General features: G+C 41.5%; 2 protein-coding genes across 5 annotated transcripts in view; both read right to left on the reverse strand.

Annotated features, from left to right (window-relative positions):
* Nucleotides 1-8889, reverse strand: part of LOC137109209 (LHFPL tetraspan subfamily member 7 protein) — an 88217-nt gene extending 79328 nt beyond the window's left edge. The window contains exons 1-2 of one of the 3 annotated variants that reach the window (XM_067494755.1): nt 8708-8889; nt 8072-8551 (exon numbers count right to left, since the gene is read on the reverse strand). In XM_067494755.1, coding sequence (XP_067350856.1) covers nt 8072-8425 — 354 coding nt within the window. In that variant the 5' untranslated portion in view covers nt 8426-8551; nt 8708-8889. Of the gene's footprint in view, nt 1-8071 lie in introns of all 3 variants that reach the window. The other 2 variants (XM_067494756.1, XM_067494754.1) reach the window with 2 other exon arrangements.
* A 1191-nt stretch (nt 8890-10080) lies between these two features.
* On the reverse strand, nt 10081-22274 carry akap10 (A kinase (PRKA) anchor protein 10). Of its 2 annotated transcripts, none has more exons than XM_067494082.1 (15): nt 22032-22274; nt 19864-19911; nt 19256-19441; nt 16321-16809; nt 14926-15024; nt 14720-14804; nt 14421-14544; nt 14081-14217; nt 13185-13329; nt 12680-12847; nt 12346-12455; nt 12081-12163; nt 11589-11641; nt 11340-11432; nt 10081-11249 (listed from the first exon to the last, which is right to left on the reverse strand). In XM_067494082.1, the coding sequence occupies exons 1-15, from the start codon at nt 22051-22053 to the stop codon at nt 11244-11246; spliced, it is 1848 nt and encodes a 615-aa protein (XP_067350183.1). In that variant the 5' UTR covers nt 22054-22274; the 3' UTR covers nt 10081-11243. The 2 variants fall into 2 exon arrangements, with proteins under 2 accessions (XP_067350183.1, XP_067350184.1); XM_067494083.1 differs by having other exon boundaries at nt 21916-22047.
* Nucleotides 22275-22540: the final 266 nt, after the last annotated feature.

Genomic DNA, 22540 nt, shown 5'->3' on the forward strand with positions numbered 1-22540 from the left:
GATCGCTCAGTTTGGCCTGGCAGCCTGCTCTAGAATAAGTCCTGGTGGTTCCAAACTTCTTCCATTTACAGATGATGAAGGCCACTTTGGCATTTGGGACCTTCAATGCTGCAGAAATGTTTCTATACCCTTCACCAGATCTGTGCCGCGATACAATCCTGTCTCGGTTTACAGACAATTCCTTTACTGGACTTCATGGCTTGGTTTGTGCTCTGACATGCACTGGTAACTGTGGGACCTTATATAGATGGGTGTTCAATCAACTGAATTTGCCATAGGTTTTCTCCAATCACGTTGTAGAAACATCTCATGGATGATCCCTGGAAACAGGATGCACCAGAGCTCAATTTTGAGTGTCATGGCAAAGGCAATGAATGTTATTTTTAAATTTTTTTTTTTTTATAAATTTGCAAAGAATTCAAACATCTTTCACATTGCCATTATGGGGTATTGTTTGTAGAAGTTTGAGATAATAATACATTATATCCATTTTAGAATAAATGGTAATTGGTCTGCACTTATATATCACTTTTCTACTTATTGGCACTCAAAGTGCTTTACACTGCTTCTTATTCACCCATCTGCACTTTGGGGGATTGAACCAACAACTGAACCAACAACTGTCGCCCTAACCACTGTCGCCCTAAGCCCTAAGAATAACGCTGTAACATAACAAAATGTGGACATAGTGTGAATACTTTCTGGATGCACTGTACACTACCTCAAATTAAAGACATTAAAGCTTTTATAGCGCAAAAAATAAGGTGCAAGCTTTTCCAAAATTCTATTTTTTGTGAAAAACTTTTAGTGGTTGGTTGTCACCTCCTCCACATGTCAAAATGTCCCTGAGAAATAATAATCTAATAATTCTAATATTCTCAATAAATCCATAAGATCGCGCTGTTGATGTTGCATGTATTTGAATATACATGCGCTGGCTTTGGCCTGAGGAGCAAGAAAAACAACTGCATTATCCTGAGTAGCCTGGTTATATAATACATTGTATTGCATTACAATGTTTTGCACCAGTGTAGTAATGGATAAATAAAGCATAAAATTACAAAAAGGGACTTCCTAAAATCCCCATATTCACCGGAATTCAATCTGAAAGGTGTAAATACAGTTTCAGGCTCAGTTGTGGGCCCATTCAGATCTTTAGTTCAAGAGTAACATCAAAAAGCATTACATTCAGATCTACTGTGTGCTCTCTTTGTCTTAAATCCAGAACTAATTGGTTGCATGTCTGATCAGCTGCCTAGTCAGAAATCTCAGGTATCGGAGAGTCATTGAAGGCATCAGCAAAAAGGGCTTTGATAACAGTCCCTGCCAGTAAGCATACTATGACATAATTCAGTCTAACATCCTTATCATAAATATACAGTAGGTATGACATGTTTCATGAGCATTTCCCTTCTCAAGCAAGTCTCACGTCTCTGTATGATGATACTGCACACAAATTGCCTAAATAGAAGAAAATCAATGTGTAAACACATGGCATCCTTTCAGCAATGGTAAGCAGGTATATAAAGTATGCAGGATTTAGATTTCATGCTACAATAAATGCAGAACCACTGATATGATCCTTTTAGTGGCTCCCATAGTCAGCCAGCAGAGTATCGACAAACTCACGAACTGCTCGTATCAGAGGCCGACAACACAGTCTGACTCAATTGGAAATAAAGATAAACAGCAACCTGACGTATCAGCTCAGCGCTCTATACTTCTAACCCTGTCTCACACATATTATGTATATATGCACATTATATGTATATATCATACCATATATATCGTAGTTATGCTGCATTGCATAACTAGAAATGTAGTGAGAATTTAGAAGGAATTTTAGTGAGAATTTTTGGGCTTGTGAGAGCAAAACATGAATCGGGATGCCATCCAAATGGCGCATTCATCCCCAGATCTATCACTGTAAACTTCTCCTCTGTATACACACTGCCTACCATGCGTTTCGTTCCTAGTCAGACAGTGGCCTTGAAGTAAATATGCTCTGTATGATAATAAGTTTGCACACCACATTTCATGCAAGACTTGCTGTCAAAGGACTAAACATCTATCTCTCTTTCCAGTTCCGGGACCTTCTTCCGCTCTACGCTGTGCCTTCCGAAGGAGTCGATTTATGTACCTGGAATAACTCAAGTTGAACAGACAACCAAATACAAACCACCACTAATTTATATTTGGGCTGAGCCTGAGGCCAAGGAAATGTTTGTCTCATAAAGCAGCGGCTGTAAGCTTTTTCAGGCAGCACTCAGCTCTGCGCCAGCCGCATGAAACTCAAGTCGGCAGTAAAGATTATAGTTAAACACAACTCTTGACCTCCTCTGGTGTTGGTGCTTCCTCTCTTCCACGCTGTACTCTTTGCTCTTTTCATTCGCTCTGCTCATAGGCAACTGTTTGAAGAACAAGAAGCTGGGCTAAAGGTCAGTGGGAAGTAGGCCGGAGATTTTCTCCGCAACATTTCGGGTCGAAATTGTTTTCTGACACCAGCTGAAAGGAAACAGAGTTCAGATTATTACTGAGTGTGAAAACAGGTGATGCTTGTTTTGTGCTGTGAATAGGGGCAGATTGCTGGGGTGCTGAGTTTGAGTGGATACTGACTTGATTCAGCATAGCCGATCTCTTATAGCGGGGGTAACGGCAGAAAGAAAGATATTGAGTCTACTTCTTTCTCTCTGCTGACAAATGTCCCTCAAGCCATACCTCCCTGAACTCCTAATTACTGCATCACTGCTGACATGGACAGCCACTGCACAGCACATCAATGTCTCTTTTGATAACACTCTGTGTGTGATATGTGAAAGAATTTTTTTTGTGTGTGTGTGTGGTTGTGTGTGTGTGTGTTGAACATGCCTCTATAGAAAGCACTATGCATGAAGCTCTAAACGATAATGTATGTCAGCCTTTTGTCATGCAAACTGGGCAGTGGAGTCCCCATGGAGTGGGGGGCAGGTATACAACATGTGCATTAGGCCCCATAACATCATTTATAACAGTCAGACACACTTCCACACAAATGGCTTTCACCACAGAGGCTCCCCATTAACATTAAAGGAGAGAGGCTATAAGAGGCAGGGAGTGGAGAGAGAAGCTTTAACGCTCCAGCAAAAGTGAGGACCAACTCAAGCCTGCATCAATGACCAAATGACGGCTTCCCGTTCGGTGGCGATTTCACAGCCCTCTGTCAGACTGTTTTGCTGGTGTATGTGTTCAGCAAGTAGCAGGTCACTAATGCATTAAGTCCCTAGGAAAAAAGTGTGTTTGCATGTCATTGAACCCTCCGGCTCCCTGTAGGGGAGGCCAACGAATAGCATGGACCCTTCATTAGTCCTACATGTTAGTCCAAGACAGAAAGGCCAAACGTTGTCCATCATTGTGTTATTAAGCCCCACGCAAACTGACCAGTCCCTGCGTGAACTTGCTCTCTTGCAAGAGCATCCCTCTCTGCTTGGGGCAGCACATGTCATACTCCGTTAACGAAAGTGCATTTAACTGATGTGCATTCACTCTATCCTGCTTCTTTGGATTGGACTGGAGTTAAATGTGGCAGAAAGAAGTCGTCTTAATGTTGTCACTAAATGAGAGCATGTTTTAAACTGACCAATGTCTATTTAGATGTAATCGGTTAAAAATATATATGTTTCCATGTAAACTCAGAGTAAAAGGGAATAGACTTCAAACCAGATCGTACAAATTACTAGGGTGGTAAGTGGAGGCTGAATCTAACTCGCACGGCATTCCCCAGGGTTATTAATTTTTTCTTTGAACCACCTTCTGGACTAAAAAAAACACGCTCCCCACAATCTGTCATATAACAGTGTTAAACTGGTAGACCATGTTTAATCATGTACTTTGTACTTAAGTGCAATTTAAACATATAAATACAGGCCTGACACACAGTGTTCCATTATGAACTTTGGTTAAGTTGTGGTTTTAAGTAATTAAATAAAGGTTGGAATTATTTTATTTTTTATTTTATTATTAGAAAAACATAACTCCCTCCTCTACTCTTCCAAAATGATCAGACTACCTTCACCCAACAAAATAATATTAATTATTATTTATGAATATAACATAGCATTGTCACACATACACACAATGTGAAATATGTTGGACACATCTACTCTTATCCATTTTTACAGCGTTATCTTGTGTAGATGGTGACATTAATGAAGGAAGAAAAACACAAAAGCTTAGTCAGAGCCAGACAAGGGAATCATAAAATAATTCTATTAAATGAGTTATCTATCGACTAGTTCCGGCTCAGTGAGTAGTGAAATGACATTTGGAGCATCTACTAAGTTTTATGCACAAGTAAGTGTCCTTCATAGGTAGCTGTTAATTACGCATGGTAAAACATCTCCAGTTAACATCTACTATTCATCTTCTTGGCATGTGGTGAAGACAACATGGGCCGATTGTTTTGTCTTGTGTGTCAGAGGATTTCAATGGAAGCCAATCACATCCCTTCTTCTACAGCCCAGAATCTCCGCCCTGACACGCTGCCATTTTCTACACACACAGACAAAAGATGAGGACGAACTCAGACATTTTCCAATCAGTGTTCTTGGAGCTCGGCCATGTCTCATTATGGCTACGAGACGACCTTGACATTCAGTGGGCATGTACTGTATGAGAAGCCCAAACACACACACACACACACCATCACCACCACCACAGAGACAGCAAAACACATACACTACAATCCAAGAGCACCCAGACACATCACCTCCAGAACTGTGTGAGCTATTGGCTGGTTACTACAGAGGCCAAGCTAATCCAGCTCCAGTGTTTAGAGCTGTGAAGCAGCTGGAAGCACATAAGCTGTTAACAAGTTGAGGTGAAAATGTTTTCTGGCAGGCATCCTCCTCCTCCTCCTTCACACTTTACCTAGCAGCAACTCACAGTACACCTCCTCCACTGACGCGTCCAACCTGGCAACCCAGGATGCGTGCTGCACTGCTGCTTTCACACTTAGACTGACAGTCAGACAGTTTTGCAAGCGCACAGACACACACACACACACACACACACACACACACTGCATGCTCATGTGTACACAACAGGATCACACTGTACCACTGCTCTACAGCTGTTCTACTGGAAAAACCCTCCACCCAACAGAAACAAGCAGATGTAATAAAAGGAATAATTTATGTGTAAACCACTATGCAGAAGAAGCTGTTTCTCGAGTAGAAGACAACTACCGTTGTATTTGATAGTTATTGGAAAACTGCAGAAGGTTTACATCAGTATATAAACAACTATAACTGTTTATACTGTGCAGGGCCGTGGGGGTTGAGGCCTATCCCAGCTGTCATAGGAAAAGATGTGGGGTACACCCTGGACAGGTAGCCAGTTCATCTCAGGGCCAACACAGAGAGACGTAAACAGACAGACTCACATTCATATCTAGTAGATTCACCAATGGACCTAACATGCATGTCTTTGGACTATGGGAGAAAACTGGAGTAGCAGGAGGTAACACATGCACGGGGACAACATGCAAACAAATCCACACAAAAAGGCCACAGTCAGCAGGTTGACTAGAACTGGTGACCTTCAAGCTGTGAGGTGGCAGCGCTAACCACCTGACTACATGCTGCCCAAAGCATCTTATTTAATATTTTGTGAAACATATCCTCCACAGTAAATGACCACCTAAAGTCTTTGAATCATCACCAGATACGTCTTCACTCCAGCCACTTTTAGCTCCTGCTTGTGGCCTTTCACTCTCTTTGTCCAGTCTGACTGATTCGGTCAGCAAAGGTCCTCTGCACTTTGGTTGTTAAATGGCAAGATTCAGTCATGTCTACGCCATCCATATGTGGGCTCTTTTGTGCATGAACTAACACTGGAAAACCACACAAGAAAGATCTAATAGTGTGTTCAATTACTTTTGCAAGTTGTGCACCATGTGCTAAATTTATTGCAGTGATAATAAAGAAACAATTGTAGTGATTATTTGTTAAATATTGTGTTGATGGAAAAAAGCTTTTCCCGAATTTTTGTGATTTCAAATTAAGTGGATGAAAAGTTTGGTCTCAACTATACTGCCCCTGAAATGTAAATGAGTGATGGTATCAAGTGTCACAAAATAGAATTACGTTATTAAAGTACAAGTAACTGCTCTTTAGTACATTACTTGAGTTAATGTGCTTTAGGGAATCTCTCCCATCTCTATTACGCTTCGCACCTATGTAGTATAAGCCCACGCTAGTTTACTACCCTCTTTTCATCTCACAGGGGTTTTTCTGTGTGTTTGTGTGTGTGTGTGTGTGTGTGTGTGTGTGTGTGTGTGTGTGTGTGTGTGTGTGTGTGTGTGTGTGTGTGTGTGTGTGTGTGTGTGTGTGGAGGGCGTGCCAGTCTGGCGACAGCCCACAGCACACTGCTGGGCATCAGAACTCAAACAGCACTGGAAGGCAGCACAGTCCAAAGAAAAGATTTTGACAACATGGCGCGACAACAACAAAAGCCCCAAGAAAGTACAGCACAAGTAGGCCAGCCTCTCAGGGAGCCTCCGCCCCCCCCCAACCCCCCTATGCTGTCCTCATCCTCCTCTGGCTCACTCACACATCCTCGCATGATGTGAGCCTCACATCCAGAGGACTCAGCGTGTCTCTTCCGTTATCACATACAGTGATAGTTGTCTTCTACTCCCAACACAGAGTGAGACTAATGGTGGCTGACACTAGTGCCCATGTGTGTATACTGTAACACAGAACCCTCCCCGTGCAATGTTGTTCATTCAGCACAGTGTGTGTACCGTACAGTCCAGGTTTGTGCTTCTGTGTGTGACAAAAAGAAATTAAAGGCATCAGCAAACCATGAGCACGTCAGTAAGGAGTAGTGGGAATAACGTGGTGCTGATGAAAACTTAATGGCCCCTTCACCTTTATTAATGGCTGTGGGGGCAGGATCGTGCACTCTGGTTCTCTACTGTGATAACATGTGTAGCTCTGCGTAGGAAAGCAGCACTATCACCTCCATCAGTATCACACTCACTAATAAGAGAGAGGAAGACCAACAAATTAACTCTGTGACAACTGCTAACAAAGTGACTGTGCTGTTTTAGTTGTATGGGCCTGAAGCACAGTGTGCCACACTTAAATCATATATGAGCACATACAGAGAAAGAGCTTCAATGTGTTCTGTGGTCACTCCCAGCTCTTCATCTGTCTCTGCAGTTTTAGCACCTATGCTTTTTTGTGAAAGGAGACCCCACCATTGCTTTCTTCTGTCTTTGCAGATGCCACTGTTGCAGTCACACAAGCAGATATTTATTAAAATCTCTCTTTCAAATGCTAATTCCCCTTCATACATAAACCATAACTCCGGAGGTTATCTGGTACACTGTAGCTTACTGTAGGGGGTTCAAAGCTTTTTGGGGGGTGGGAGGGGGGGGGCAACAATATATAACAAAGTCAAGGCCCTGCAGACAGAGCCACATCAAATGTTTACCCTGATTTGTGAGGATGTTTGCTGTCGGACATAATTGCACAGCTGTTTCCAGCATTGGCGGGAAAAACTCAGTGTGGTCTGAAACGGCCACGCTCACATTTCACTAACTGGTTCCTGCTAGTAGAGAGCCCTGAGCTGTGAACAGCCTGCCAACCTACAGTGCCACTTTCACAGCTTTGATGTGTGTCTGGCGTGCTGTGATGCAGATGCTGCTCTATGATACACCCTGCTAGAACAATTCATCATTTCTTCTGACTGGAATTTACTGCATCAGCCCAGATGTGTTCTCATGAAAAATAATAATATTAGAGCCAGAGTAAATATCTTGTACTGAGCATGTAGAGTATCATTGTCTGGTGTCAGTGATGGATGCAAATCCACTTGTTTAAACAAATGTCTCAGATCAAGGGTCAGATGTGATTTTCATTATTTCCGGTCAGTAATTATGTTTGCTGAAGTGTGTTCATTTATGCTGATAAAGGTCTACATTCGGTCCAGGATCCTGTAATGCCATACAGTATGCCCTGCCTACTTGATGCCCCACATGCTGCCATCCACTCACACATGACAGACATGGGTGTGAGTGGTGACCTACCTGCCAGGAGCTGGATGGGATCTCTGCGAATTTACCCAGTCCACCGAAGGTGTAGCATCTGTACATGTGATCCAGAGACTCCGAGCAGTGCCACAGCAAGCCGAAGCTCACCGAGTCCTTGTTGTTGTTGTGGTGGTGGTGCTGGTTGTTCCGCAGCTGGTCCTTAACAATCCAGGCAGGAGAGATGAAGCTGAAACTGCAGACGGCGACCAGAGCGGAGGAGAGGAGCACCCAAAAGCAGCCCACACAGCTGAACATGGTGGCAGCTTGGGGCAAAAAGCCCGCAGACAGACCCAGATCGATTCCTAAGCTGACTTCTTCTTCTTTTTTCTCCCGGCCCAGGAGCGAATGCATTTGGAGCTCACACCTCCAGGAGCAAGACTTCCAAGTTCAGCCCCTGACCAGCACTACATCAGCAAATAAATCACTTGACATCCGCAGCGGCAGCTCCTGGATGTGTGCGTGTCCAGCACATCTGGTCTGGAAAGAGAAACACTAAGAAAACACATCAGTGTGAAGAATAATGGAGGTATAACAAAGTCAAGTCATCTGTGCGTCCGTTCAGGCTGTGAAAATACCCAAATCTGACGTACAAGATGTTTGTCACACCCAAAAGTGGATGCGCAGTTGTCATACCAGTGCAGGTGGAGCAGCAGTTTGACCCAGAGACACAAACACGAACTCAAACAAATCCCGGAGCCGATGGACTCCGTTGCTCCTCTCAAGACACTTTCACTGCCTCAACAAGGACAGAGGAGCACTTTGCGTTTAGGAAGAGTGCGTTTGTACATTGTCAATATCCCAATGGTTACAAAGAGCACATCCGGGTCTGATTTTCAAAATTAAATCCTGAGAAAAGAGGCGCGGCAAAGCTTGACGGAGTGAACATTCAGCCTTCACGTTAAAACAAGCACTAAGCAGATAATTATAACTAAAGTGACATCACCATTTTAGCCTACCATGGACACTGTGGAGAGGACACAATGTGGCCCAGATCCAACCCTCATGTGCTTCTTACATTATATCATTGCATTTCTTGTGTGCAATGTTTGGGGGGGGGGAATGTGGGTCATCAGTTAGAAAATATTCAGTGTGTTCTACCTTAACGATTTGGTTGAGAATGATTTATCATGAGAAACGATCCACAAAGCCAGACACTGAAAAGAATTGCAACTGTAATGGTTTATGGTCGGGTTTAGCTTTTTAGATTAAATTCAATGAGGCCCTTGTTTTACATTACTTTTATTCTGAAAGCAAAAGCGCACTTTTCCGGTATTGTGCACCGTGTCTTTTTAACTTGTCAGAGCATCCGCTCCAAATGTACCTCACACTTTACAAATTCATCATGTTCAATTATTTGACTTTGAAAACAAATCACACCACAGTAACAAGTAGCTAAGCCTTCATTAAACATTTGTGTTTTTTCTCTCCGCCAAACAAAATACTTGTTTGCAACGACATGCACAACAAAATGCATTTTAGTTGTATTACTTGTGGTATCGTTTCCAGTACGTGTCAGTTCCACACATTGTGTACAAAGACCACAAAGTCATTGCAGCGTCTCAGCCAATCAGAGCTCAGGACAGGTAGGTATTAAGGTGGGCGTCGTCTCTGCACCTGCAAGTCGCGTCAGTCTGGTATCCACAAAGAACTCCTGTGACCGTTGTCATAGAATATGTGTATTATTCTTATGGCTTAAAGCATAAAGCATTTTCTTAGTGTTTCTCTCAAATTAGTGTAACTACGTTATAACTAATCTCAAATCAGAGAAAATATTCTGTGGACATTTATCTTTTTCTTCTGGTTTACCCAAACGCAGCAGTACTGTCAACATTGCCCCCACCTGGTCACAAGTGATAAAACAGCCACAGAAAAAGTGACAATGTTGATTGTCAACACCTAAATATTCTTTATGAAAATAACCACAGCCTGCAGTGGTCTGAAAACCACTGCAATAAACGACTCATTTAGCTAAAATATGTTACATGAAAAAAAGAGGACAGGAAAAAACCATTTCATAATATATGTATTTAAATCCAACACAATTTAAATATATTATAGATTAAGTTCACATACATCAGAAAACATTTGTGGTACATAGTACCAAGAGTTGTTTCTGGTTCTTTTCCACATCTTGGTAAGGCTCAAAAGAAAAGGGGGGAAAAAAGTTAAATTTACTGAGCACACTTTCCAGTTGAACAGTCCTGTTATCACGGATGCATGTTTCAGTGATACATAAAAAAAAAATGGTCACTATAAAAAAGGACTACTTTAAATATAAGGAATAAACCAGAAATCTACATTATTATAGAGAGTGAACATTTATGACATGGAGTTTTGAGCTTGATACGGAGTTTTTCTTCTACACTCTGAAGTTGCCAGGAGGGTTCACACAGGAGGTCAGAAACAGTCCTAAATCAGATCCTCTTCTGTTTCATTGTCATGTTTCCAGATGTTCTACAGTATGTAAACAGCCAAGGTAGGACAGCTTGCATGATTGAACAGCAGACAAAACTACTCCGAGCAGCTGACACGTGTTTGTAAAAACGCCACATTGGTCCAAAGCAGTAATTTTGATCTCCTTAATCCTTTAGTAGCTGACCTTTAATTTCATCTAAAAACAAAGAATGGTTATAAAAAGGAGTGGGTAGGTGTATCATGAGAGTATTTCAGTCTTTGTCATTTCCTCAATAGGTCCAAGATAAGACATTTTTCCAACAGTGATAGTTCTGACATACGCTGCTTCTTCGTGCCAACTTTCTTCTAGCATCGCAGCAAATGCTTCCTTCCTCAGTCAGGAGTGAGTGTCAGACCTTCAGTCTGATGCCAGCACTAGGCTTCGTTTTACCTTTGGTGACTACTCATGTGCCTTTATAGTGTTGTGGAGTTGGAAGATTGGAACATGGGTGTACTTCAAGTTTTCCATTCAGTCCAGTCCACATGTGAACAATCACTCACACAAGCATGCTTGCTGGGACACACGACGCTCACATGCGCGCACACACACACACTCACGTAAACACACATACACACACGATGGCTGAGGAGGTGATATAATGCTTTCTTCTTCTCAGAGTAATGCAGTTCACTGCAGGTTGAACAAAGTGTACAGTTTGTCACTCGTCTGGCCAGCGACTTCAAGGAGCAACAGTCTTTTGGTTCCTCAGTAAGGTCATAGCTGCAGACAGACAGAGATAAAAACTTAAACAAGAACGGCAGTCATCCGAAATGTTGCTGCAGAAAAACGACACTGAAGGAAGTTTCGTACCTTTGTGGACTTGCCGGGGCTGTCGTGATTTGACTGGTGGACCACGTCATTAACAATCATCTTGGCGATCTGCCATGCCATCTCCTCCTGAGCCTTTTTAGTAAGAGTTGCAACACAAGTTTAAAATTCATCACAGACTTTTATTTAAACTCGAAGTAACACCACAGCAAAGTCCTGAATAAATCGACAGGCTTGATACTCCATCAGATCACTGTATCATTAACAATACTTAACACCATGCTGCCTCACCTCATCTGAATTGCCTTGAACCCATTTCTTCATGGCTTGAGAAAACATGGAACCTAAATGAGAGGAAAGGCTCAGTGAGATGAACATGAGCACTAAAACTAAAGAACAGGACTTCAGTTGAAGATACGAGACTGAAATGCTTAGCCATTTTGTGTATTGTTACAACCGGCTGTTAAAGTGAAGAACACTATCAGCAGGTAAATATTTTTAAATGACAGCTAACATTTTGACCATTCTGCAGCCAGAATGCCTGCTGCTCTACTACAGACCAACAGAAAGCACTCCAAGAATCATGAAAGAGCTTAAAAGAAGAGTAGAAGAATTTTAAGGGAATGTTCTTAAATATTTCAGGAGAGTTGTAAGGAGAAGGAGCCAGTCACTATATGCAGCGGCACACAGTACATGTTGTTCATGGCAGAAAGGACAGAATGAGGGCAAATATAGAAAGAAAAAGGTGCGACAAGTAGAGGTAGAACAGAGAACTTAACGTGCCTTTGGATTTCTTCACATCCGGCTCAGGCTCAGCCTCTCTGATAAACTGGCCAAGGTCATTTACCTTCCCAAATGTCATCTTTCTGTGCAGACAGAGGAGAAGAGACAGATAAAGACTGCACACAGAGCAGACAGTCCTCAGGCACACAAACACACAACAGTCAAACACTGATGCCTTAATTTCTTCGTTCAATACCTCGTAGTTTAGTGCTGGAGAACAGAGACATTTTTTCTATATATTTTTTGTAGATACACAATAACTCACCCAGCATATGGCCGTTGGTACAAGGTTTCGGGGTCCAGGCTGGCAATATCCACCGTGATTGCCTCGTCAAAGTTTTTGAGAATTTTGATCACTGCCTTTTTGGCACCTTGCTGCAGTGAAGATACAATGAGCTGAATGTTAAAAACATCATTAGAGGCAACACTGCTTCTTCTTTTCGCAAAGGCAAATAAGCAAGAGGAATGATCACGACCCTTTGGTATTAACAGCAATATCTTCATTATTCTTGTAATGAGGCAGAACAGGTCTAAATGTCAGGAGACAGAGGAACATCCCCACAGGGGCTGAAGATAGGGGGGTTTAAGCTGGAGGTCACCTGAGTCTGAGAGCCCTCGCTGGCATTTGAACTTGAGCGGTCATTGTCCACAGGCCCGCACTGACTCAGAGCGCTGATATTAACAAAGTCATCCGCTCGCACAGAGTTGATGAGGTCACTCAGGTATTTGTAGTAAAGGTTGCTAGACAGGAAGCCTGGCATGTAGACCTGAACACATGCAAAATGGAGATTTCTGTTAGAAAATAATGAGCTCCCCAATATAACTCTAGGCACAAATTACAAGACTTGTGTCTGATCTTTATGCGCTAACAACAGTGATGAACTTTTATTTCATTAACTTAAGGCTTAGTGCATTTGTGAGAGCACAAATTGTCCTAATACAAAAGGAGGAATCTACCAAACTCAAGAAAACAGATCAAGTAGTGAACTCAAGGTTTCAAATTTCTGTGTTCAAGGCGGCATTTATATAAAGCAGCTAAAAGAATACAAGAGGCACAGTGAATATCAAACAGGCTTTTGGTGGATGGCTGTAAGAGAATCTGACCTTCTCCATGGTCATCCAGGCCTGTCTGAGTGGAGTGGTGAAACAGTCAGGAAGAGGCCCTCCCTCTCTGCAGATATTGGACTCAATCTCCATCCGCACAGGGTCACCAAAGCCCAGAGGGTTGGTAGCTTGGAGTGAGAAATACCTGGAGAAGCAATAGAGTGAATTTTGATTAATTCATTTATTATTAACGTTTAATGAAACTCTTTTTTTGTAAACAGGCACAAACAAAACTGAGAAATGTTTCTGACTTACATTGAGAAAAGCTGTGTTATAAGAGTTTATACAGTCACTGACTTCATAATATTATCATAGCAACAGGCCTGCAACTATTTTCATCAGTCATGTGGATTATAAAGGCTAGCGTGGTGGTGAAGTGGTTAGTTGTGCCATCTCACAGCTTGAAGGCTGTGGGCCGTCTGCAGCCTCCCTGTGCTTGCGTGTGTTTCCACCAGGTATTCCAATTTCCTCCCACAGTCCAAAGTCATGCATGTTAGGTTAACTGTTTAATCCCTATTGCCCATAGATGTGCACATGAATGTGAATGTAAATAGTTGTCTGTCTGTGTCTGTCTCTCTGTGTTGGCCCTGCGATAGACTGGTGACCTGTCCAGGGTGTACTTTACTAATGCAATTGGGCTTTTGTGGCAAATTTGTAGAAATCCCCTCAAGAAGTCCCTGAGATATTGCCTCCACAAACATGGGACAGAGGGATGAATGGACAGACATCTCAAAAACATAATGCCTCTGGCTACGGCTGACTATGGCTTAAAAAATAAAACACCCATCACAATTTCCCCAACAGTCCAAAACACAGATTGTGAACATTATGCCATCACTCTACTAAGACGAAGAAACAGCGGGAATCCTTTCAAGGCTGCAGAAAGAAAGACCTACTTGTCGTAGAGAATCATGGCATCATTTTGAGCCTCCTGGCCATCATATTGGCCTTTCTTAGCTGCTAGCTGGTTCTGAAAGTTGTCTGCTGCCAACCAGAACTGGAGTATATTCATCGCCTCCTCTTTTTCCATGTACTGCAGGAAAGAGGATCCATGCATTATAATAACAATGAAAGTCCCTGTGGGTATTTTGCAACATCCTCATTAAATGATTCACTGTCCTGTGTATTTAATGCAGAAAGTCTGCATTAACAAACGTCAGGTCTCTGGGTGTACAGCAGTCTGAACATGTGGTCACTTCTGTACTATATTGAAATGCCAATAATGAACCCACTTACCTCAGAGAAGTAGAAGAGAGCTGACTCACAGAATAAGATGTCAGCTAGGAACACAGAGCCACTAGTCAACACTTCAATCTGGTATTTACAGAAATGATGGCTCCGCAGGAATTCAGTAAAGTGCCTGCAAATGAAAGGGTAAGTGGAAGATGAATACAGCTGCTGCTGTGTTGAGGTGGTTAATTGCCAAGAAGAACACTAGTTTTCAGTGAGTCAGAACACTTCTACACTCATTTTAAAACATGAGGTCTATCTGAAAATGAATGAATGGCTAAGAAAATGAATAGACATCAACTCACTCTTGCTCCAAGATGGCGAGCACCACTGACTGTGCAATGACAAAGCAGTTTGGGTCGACCATCCCATCCTCTCCACATATTTTAGCTACAGAAAGGAAGGACGGGAATATTACTGCACAACAGAATATCATATAAGCATGCCTTGCAGTTTTGACGGAACACTTATGTCTGATTTTAAAATTAAATCAATTCCTTCTGTATCTTACCGACAATGTCATTTCTCATTTGCTCTGTGATGGGGATGGGCCTTGCAGCGTCTGGAGAGATGTATTTGGTGAAGATGATAACTGCATCTCTCTCTATACCTGGAACACACAGAAGGAAATAACTGATCATTTAGCTGATCATCTTTCTCTAGTGTGGGCCAATAAAAGCATATTTTTTTAAAATGTTGTTTTTTTTTTCAAGCTGGTCTTCCAATTTTCCTGTGTGTATGTAAACGCACTCTAAGTTTATCTGAGGTTCATGTAATACTCCCCCCCCAAACTATGCTTCACTCTTTGTGCTACCTTGATATTGTTTTCCTGCAACCTGTAGCATATAAATACTATAAATGCCCCTTCCTTCATTGGAAACGGAGTTAACATGGAAGCAAAGTTTACTTTGCAGATTCAGTAGCTGGATTATTTTTACACTTTATGGTTTTAAGACACAGAACATTTTATATGTCTGGATTATTCTTGTATGTGGGACTTCAGAGTCACCCTGACGCCTTAGCAAATAAAACTACATGGTTAATGTTTGTATTTATCCATCTTTTGCATAGAGACAGTTGAGCTTGCACAACTACTTCTAAGAGAATGATAATAGCGGGTTCACTGTGAGAAGAACTATGATAAACACAGCTGCAACAACACCAACTAACAGCTGACAGGGTTAAGTGCGTAGAGCGTAAAGTTTGTACCCCAGACTTCTGTACTGTACTTTAAAACCTAAAGACCTTGCTTAGTCCATAAACTACTGCTTTCAGCAGTTTGAAGATAAACCTATCCTTTAAATTTGCAAAGGACAACTCTAAATCACAACTGCAACTGAGTTGTAGTGGCCTTAAATTAAGGTGGCACTGTCTCTTTATTTAATAAAATAATTCTGGGCCACTGTTGTTAGAGTTATGTATTAATGTGATGATCTGTTTGAAAATCCCAATCATAACTATTCCATGTGATACCACCAGAGTACAAAAGACCTTAGTTTAGCTTAAACAGTCAATCGGAAGCTGTATTTTCAAGTCTTTGTCTTGTTGTTCAAGGAACAGTGAGTGTGCATCCAGGAAAGACAGGACCCTAAAAGTAAAACCTCACCATTCGAGTGATAAATGTGTGAATATTCACAACTTGTCTTTCATGGGTGAATGACTGACGTGGGCAACAGATTAAAACAGAGCAGGGCTTGTATATCTTGTGTTTTTTTCCTCGTTGGCAGACCCAACAGAAAAACATTGGTTGTTAGTGGTAAGGTTTTTACTAAATATGGACAGTGTCAATTTTGAGAGTTCTGATCTTCAGCAAAAAATATAAGCAGAAGTGGTGAGTACGCATTTAGGCACACTTCATTCCTCACACTAATGTGTGGTGGCAGGAGGACAAAAAGAGTTGACTCACTTTTCATGAGTTTGTCCGACAGGTCTCTCAGGGTGCTGTTTGACTGCACCTTGTAGGGGGTCCCTGTCCGGGAGGGGGCCTGCCTGCTGGGGGTTTCTGCTCGAGGGGTCCCAGGTCTCAGACTTGCTTCTGTGGAGGAGTCCTGTCGCTCTAACAGCGCTGTAGGGTCTTCACCGCTACTGTCCCGGGAGAGGGAATTGGGTGTGTGTGGGGTTGTCTCTGGAAGCTCTGAGGCATGTGGGGAGGACGGGACAGGCTCGGCCAATGAGCTGTGTTTGACAGAGTTTAGGCTGTGTGCTCTGACTCGTGACCAGCTGGTGGAGCGAAAACTCTCCGCCTCCAACCAGAACCGAACCAGGTGGTCAGCGCCCCGTAGTTCCATAAAATGCATGTAGTGGGGAATCGCCACATTGTCCCGAAGGACCTGGTCCACCGTCTTGGACAGTCGAGAGCGGGTCTCCTGGGGATGATAGTTCACACTGGAATGACCTGGAAAATACAAACATACACATAATTAACAAATTTGCAAAATAACATAAAGATTTTAGACTTTAAGAGGTTATTGTGTTATGCTCCATAGTATCTGTAGTCTAGTAAAACTCAATTAAATTACCACATTGTCAAATTCTTCCATTGTAAATGTGATGCAATGCAATGCAAACTTTAACCATTGTATTAGTATTGTGATGCTTTACAAACATGCATGTAACTAATGTTTTTACATTATGCAATTTTACATAATGGATCTGCACCTAAAATAATTAAATAAACCTATAAATAAAGCTGGCTTTTATAAGGAAAATGCACATATTCCAAGTATTAAATGCCCATAACAGGAGTTCTTCCTGACACATCTGTTCACATAACAGTAAGAACTACACTGCTTTTAAGTGAATATTAGACGTATTTCACTTTAAAAACAGACGAAGTACACTTTCTATTATTTCCAAGTTTCAAACGTGAAGCAATATGTGCAGTATATTCACAGAAGCAAGAAAATGAAAATCGAACTAACTCCTGGATATTTGCTTTGATGTCTTGTGACATTTGAGCTCTACATCTGTCTAAAGATGAAATAACAAAGACAAAATTTTCACAACCACTGGTCAACAGCATCTGTTTTTGCATTGTCCGTGTCTCTAAGCATGTCTGTCTTTGCCTGTCTCTGACCTGTTTACACAGTATATGAGTATGAAAGACAGTCCACTTATGTCTGAACAAAGACAAACAATTTCATTGCGTAGGGAAGCTATATTATTCGATTTAGCATTTCTTAAACATCCACATCCTGTGGGACCGAAACTACACACAAACACACACACAGAAAGAAACGAGGCAGTGTGCTCATTCACAACAATCGAAACACTTGTTAGATTATGAATCAGAGCACATCAGTGGAAATTAGACAGAGGACTGAGGCTCCATGGTGCTGATGCGTTTGCTCTTTAAAAACAACATAGTGGTTCAAGAAGTGTCATCCATTGTGAAACGTTTCTCAATAAGATTCTTCACATTCCTTGAGATCAGACAGTCAAAGCCACCTTAATATTAAAAGCCTTTTCAATCCAAACTACCAGTGCAGCATCAGTGTCGGAAGCATCAAAAGCACCTACCTTATTTGCATATCTTTATAGAGCTAGTTAATGTCTATTTAAATGTCCCCTCACATCTGCAACATCTGCTTTGTACTCTTTCAACTGCTATCAAATAAAACCAGGGGAATCTTATAAATACTGTTCAACACTTCATATGACATGTTTGATAATGTATACCTTAACTTGAGCCTCACAAAACTGTCCTCACTTTCTACAAGGTAACAAATTATCCCTCAGATCTCCCATATGCTTATGCAGTATAGTATGTGATTTCGTCTGAGCACAATCTCAAAAAGAGCTGAAGCTTAAGGACATTTCATGAAATTACTCTAGAGTTTTATTCAGAATTTGTTGTCCGGGCTGTGACGCTGGTTTCTCCACCTGACACACCCCGGCTATTGTCTGGGCAACCTGCCTGCACACTTCCTGTCACTGCTAGAATTCAACATGTAACATGGCAGACCATGGCGACCGGTATTCATTAAACCTAATTGTAAAGATCATTTCTTCATCATGTGATGTCATTAGAAGACTGTGAGGCCCAACTTCACACTGACAAGCTGTGGAATGTTTGTGTGCCTGTTAAGAAGGATGCATGAAGTCATGTGATTGCCTCACATAAAACAATGGGAGGGTTTATCGCTTGCACAAGAAGACAGTTTAAGCCATTTAAGTGATGCAAGAGTCACACTCTGGCACGCAGACTGATCCCCATAGTATGAAGCAGTATAATGCAATATTTTCTAAGATTCCACAGTGAAGAAAATAAAAATCAGTGCAGCCAAGTTTTTTTTACATAGTTTTTCCCTTTGCATTTACTACTGCCATTTACACAAATACACCCTCAGTGTAGGAAGGAGCGTTACCGCAAACCTTTTATTCCCACTGCTGTAAGGCTGTAAAACTCTTGGCTGGGTTTTGCTTCTTTGTTTCAGTTAGAAATGCTTTTGTGTATACATTGTATATTCTAGCTTTCAATTTTTGTAAATACTCCCTTTTCGCACTGTACACCGTCCCTTTGAGCTGCTTAACCGGTAAAGTTTGATCTTATGTTAAAGTCAATTATCTGTTTAACCTCATCAATGTCAAAATACTGCAAATAAAGATGAAATAATAACTGTCAGAACACATGATATTACCCTACATCAAAAATAATAACACAAGACCTGTAACCTGCTTTCACACTTCCACTGCTGGACACGTCAAACAAATAAATCCAAGCTAAAAATGCATGTTTACAAATTTTATAATACTATAACCCCTGAGGTAAAACAGGCCTCTATTCTAAGTTACAATCATTGCAAATGAATTATGCCTAAATCAATAAACAGGCTCTTTACCAAGATCACCAAAGTGTGCAGCCTCCATGTGGCTTGGCTGCTTCTTGAGAATGGCGGTGCGACCGCGGGCGAAAGAGTCCATGTTGGCAGAGATGGCATTGATGGCAACATGGCTGGGCCCCGCAGCTTCCTGGATGGCATGATGGTTCCTCAGTCCTGTTGATGTAGAGTTGGGGCTGACTGGACCTGGGAGTGGAGGATGGAGCGCGGAAAAGATGAAACTGAGTGCAATGATATTAAAGTTGCCCGGCCTAAATGTATAACCTTCATGAAAAGGATTTTCAAAGAGCTCACAATTCATGTTCAGAGGCTTTAGGGTGTGAGAGAGGCATGAGAGGACTGTTACCAACTGTGAGCTCCATGTGTGTCACTTAAAAAATAGAGGTCATAATTTTGTTCCTTGTGACGTGCTGTAATATTTAAACAGTAGCAGGCAACTTAAGCAAACAGCTACTCTATAGACTCACTTCCCTAATAAGATTACTCTCACTTCTACCAGCACACACGATAAATGCATTTGTACAGATGTATCATATAATTAAGTCCTTAAAACAAAAAAATATTAATTCAACACTTTTAAAACCTCACAGAGGTCAATTTGAACTCACCTCTATTAACTTTAGCATCTGTCACTCTCTCAGGCTCTTTGCTTTTAGCTGAGGGGAGAAAGAAGAGATTTGGCTTGTAACTGTGGAAGCACACAGCATATTCATTCACAATGCAAAATACATGACAATTATTAAGGGGTTATACAAAGTGGCTCATGTGTTGTCATTGGAAAGACTGGAACATGGTAATGTATTTAGTTACATAATGACAGTGAGTAAATTGATATAGCAGAAAAGTAAGTGAATAATAACACTACACAAACAATGTACTGCAAGGAACAAGGATGCTGTGTTCTGATGTGTAAAAGGCTTCGAAGTCCTGCCATTATAGAGTAAGCAGGACTGAGAGGTCTTTCATCGTGATGGTCAGCTCTGATAATCCTTCATAAAATTTGTCTACTAACACTCAGGGGTTCCATTATTTTGAAGACAATTATTTTCCTTGAGCTGGGTGAGGGTGGCAGACAATTTACGTCTGAACCCTTCCAAGACTTGTTGATTGTCTGTTAAAACCTTTCTGGTATTATAACTTGGTTACAAAAGCAGAAATATACAGCCTAATGCAAAAACATGTTGTGACAGAAATATCTAATCTAAAATCATTAATTACTGACTAACTGACTGACTGTGCAAATGGCACAAATAATGCTCCTTTAGCAAGATGTTTTGGACAGAGTCATTTGTGAATATACATGAACGAACCAGAAGTGGTTGGCACTTAAAGGCTGCTCCAACAACCTCTGCTGTACCAAACTCAAACTAAGTAGAGGAAGCTGCATAAAACTGATTATGAAAATACATCAATACCCTTTACCACTTTCACTTCAGTATAAACTTGCCTGCACATTTCTAACATTTCTATCGCAAGAAACACACTCACTTCCTGTCCATCCTATGTGTTGTCCTAGTGTAACTCTCTCATTGATTTCCTGATTTTAAAGACCTGCTGGGTCAGCAGCTTTTATTTCTGTAATTCATAGACAGGAACAAGCACATTTCACTGCTGAGGATGAACATCTGTGACTTCAAGAGACTTCAGTTTTCAGTACATCCATTTCACAGTCCCTGTCTTTAGATGTTGTTCCATCAATATTTATGTTAGAACCCTAGATCAGCCCTAATCTAACTGGGCCTGTGTGGTAAATGTAGGGCTTTTTCTTTGCAGTATATACACTCTGAGTTTTTTATCTACATTTAGCTAAAACTAATCCAAATCACTAGCCTTTTGCTACCTTCACCGACTCAGTTGAATGTGCTTCTCAGATTCGCTGGTTTGATATGGTGGAGATGTTATTACTTATTATTATTGATGCACCCTACTTAGTTGGACCTAATAAACCAAATGTCAGCGAGAGATTACTAATATGAAATGCGCACTTTGCACCACCACCCTACTTTTAGCGGCATAGAATTATTTGACTTTGGCGATACACAATTTATATGACAAACAATTTATGTAATGGCCATTGTTTAAATTTCTAACCTAGAAAACCTTTAAATTTCGAACCGGACACGTTGTTTAAAACTAAGCAAACACTAGTTCAATCAGCTTCTGTTACTCGCTGTTGGATGACCGACCATGTTACTAACGCTACAGCTACATCCACTGCTGACTAACGTTTCGTGCTGGAGACTACACATATTGTCTTACTAACACCTAACGTCAACAGCTCTGATTCCGATTCAGCGGGACATTATTATATTTTTTAAATGCCTTGATCAATAAGCGGTTTGAATATGTCTATATCACACTAACTTACTTGGCTAAGAGCCATAGCACAGTTCGGCACTTGTGTCAACTACCACGGATAACAGTGCTAACTTAACTGCACGGGTTTTCTTACATTGAGAAGCATTATTTGTTGTATACACGATCACAGTGACTAATTTAGCTGGTACAGTGCTGACACATTTCTGTCGTAACGCTGGTTAGATTTATTGCCGCCCGGCTAACACTAGGCAGAGAGGCCACCGCTAAGCTAACTATGTCAGTGCAATGAGCAGCGGCGGCGAGAAAACACAGAGGCACCGCGGTGAAATTGACTAATTTACTTGTGGCTGCCGTATCCAACAGATTAGTTATATCTTATCGAGGACCACTCCTCAGGCGGACCCGCTCTTGTGCTAGCTGCCGTTGACGTTGCAGCCTTCAGAGGGAGCTTCCTCACCTTTCCTCTTGAAAAACGACATGACGGGTTTCACACTTTGGACGTTTTCTCAGCTCACTAACACCATCCCGTGGATTTACGACTCCCTTCATTCACATGCATCTGTTTTGTACACTCCTGAGGTTGAAAGTGGTTATTCTCGCAGGCCCAAACAGTGCTGTCAAATTACAATTTTCTCCAAATCCTAACCCAGTTCAGTGGCCATATTGTCAATAAACGCCTAACTTCCGGGCTGGTGCGGCAGCAGCATTGTGGGAAATAATGTGATACCTGCTCTGCTCGGAAGAGGGCGCCGTTTCCTCGCGGACAGCAAGCGTGCGTTGACTTCTAAAACTCAAATATTTTGGTTGAATAGTGGTAAATTTTAAGGGGAGGAAATGTATATGAATGTACCACAACCATACCGGAGCATATACACAATCATTTTTTAACTTAAGCAAAAAGGAATGTCACAAAGGGAAACAAAAATGTGTGGCTTTTTGAAAAGTCCTATACTTTAGTAGTTATAC

The sequence above is a fragment of the Channa argus genome, chromosome 24 (assembly GCF_033026475.1).
Source record: "Channa argus isolate prfri chromosome 24, Channa argus male v1.0, whole genome shotgun sequence".
In the NCBI taxonomy this organism is placed as follows: Eukaryota; Metazoa; Chordata; class Actinopteri; order Anabantiformes; family Channidae; genus Channa; species Channa argus.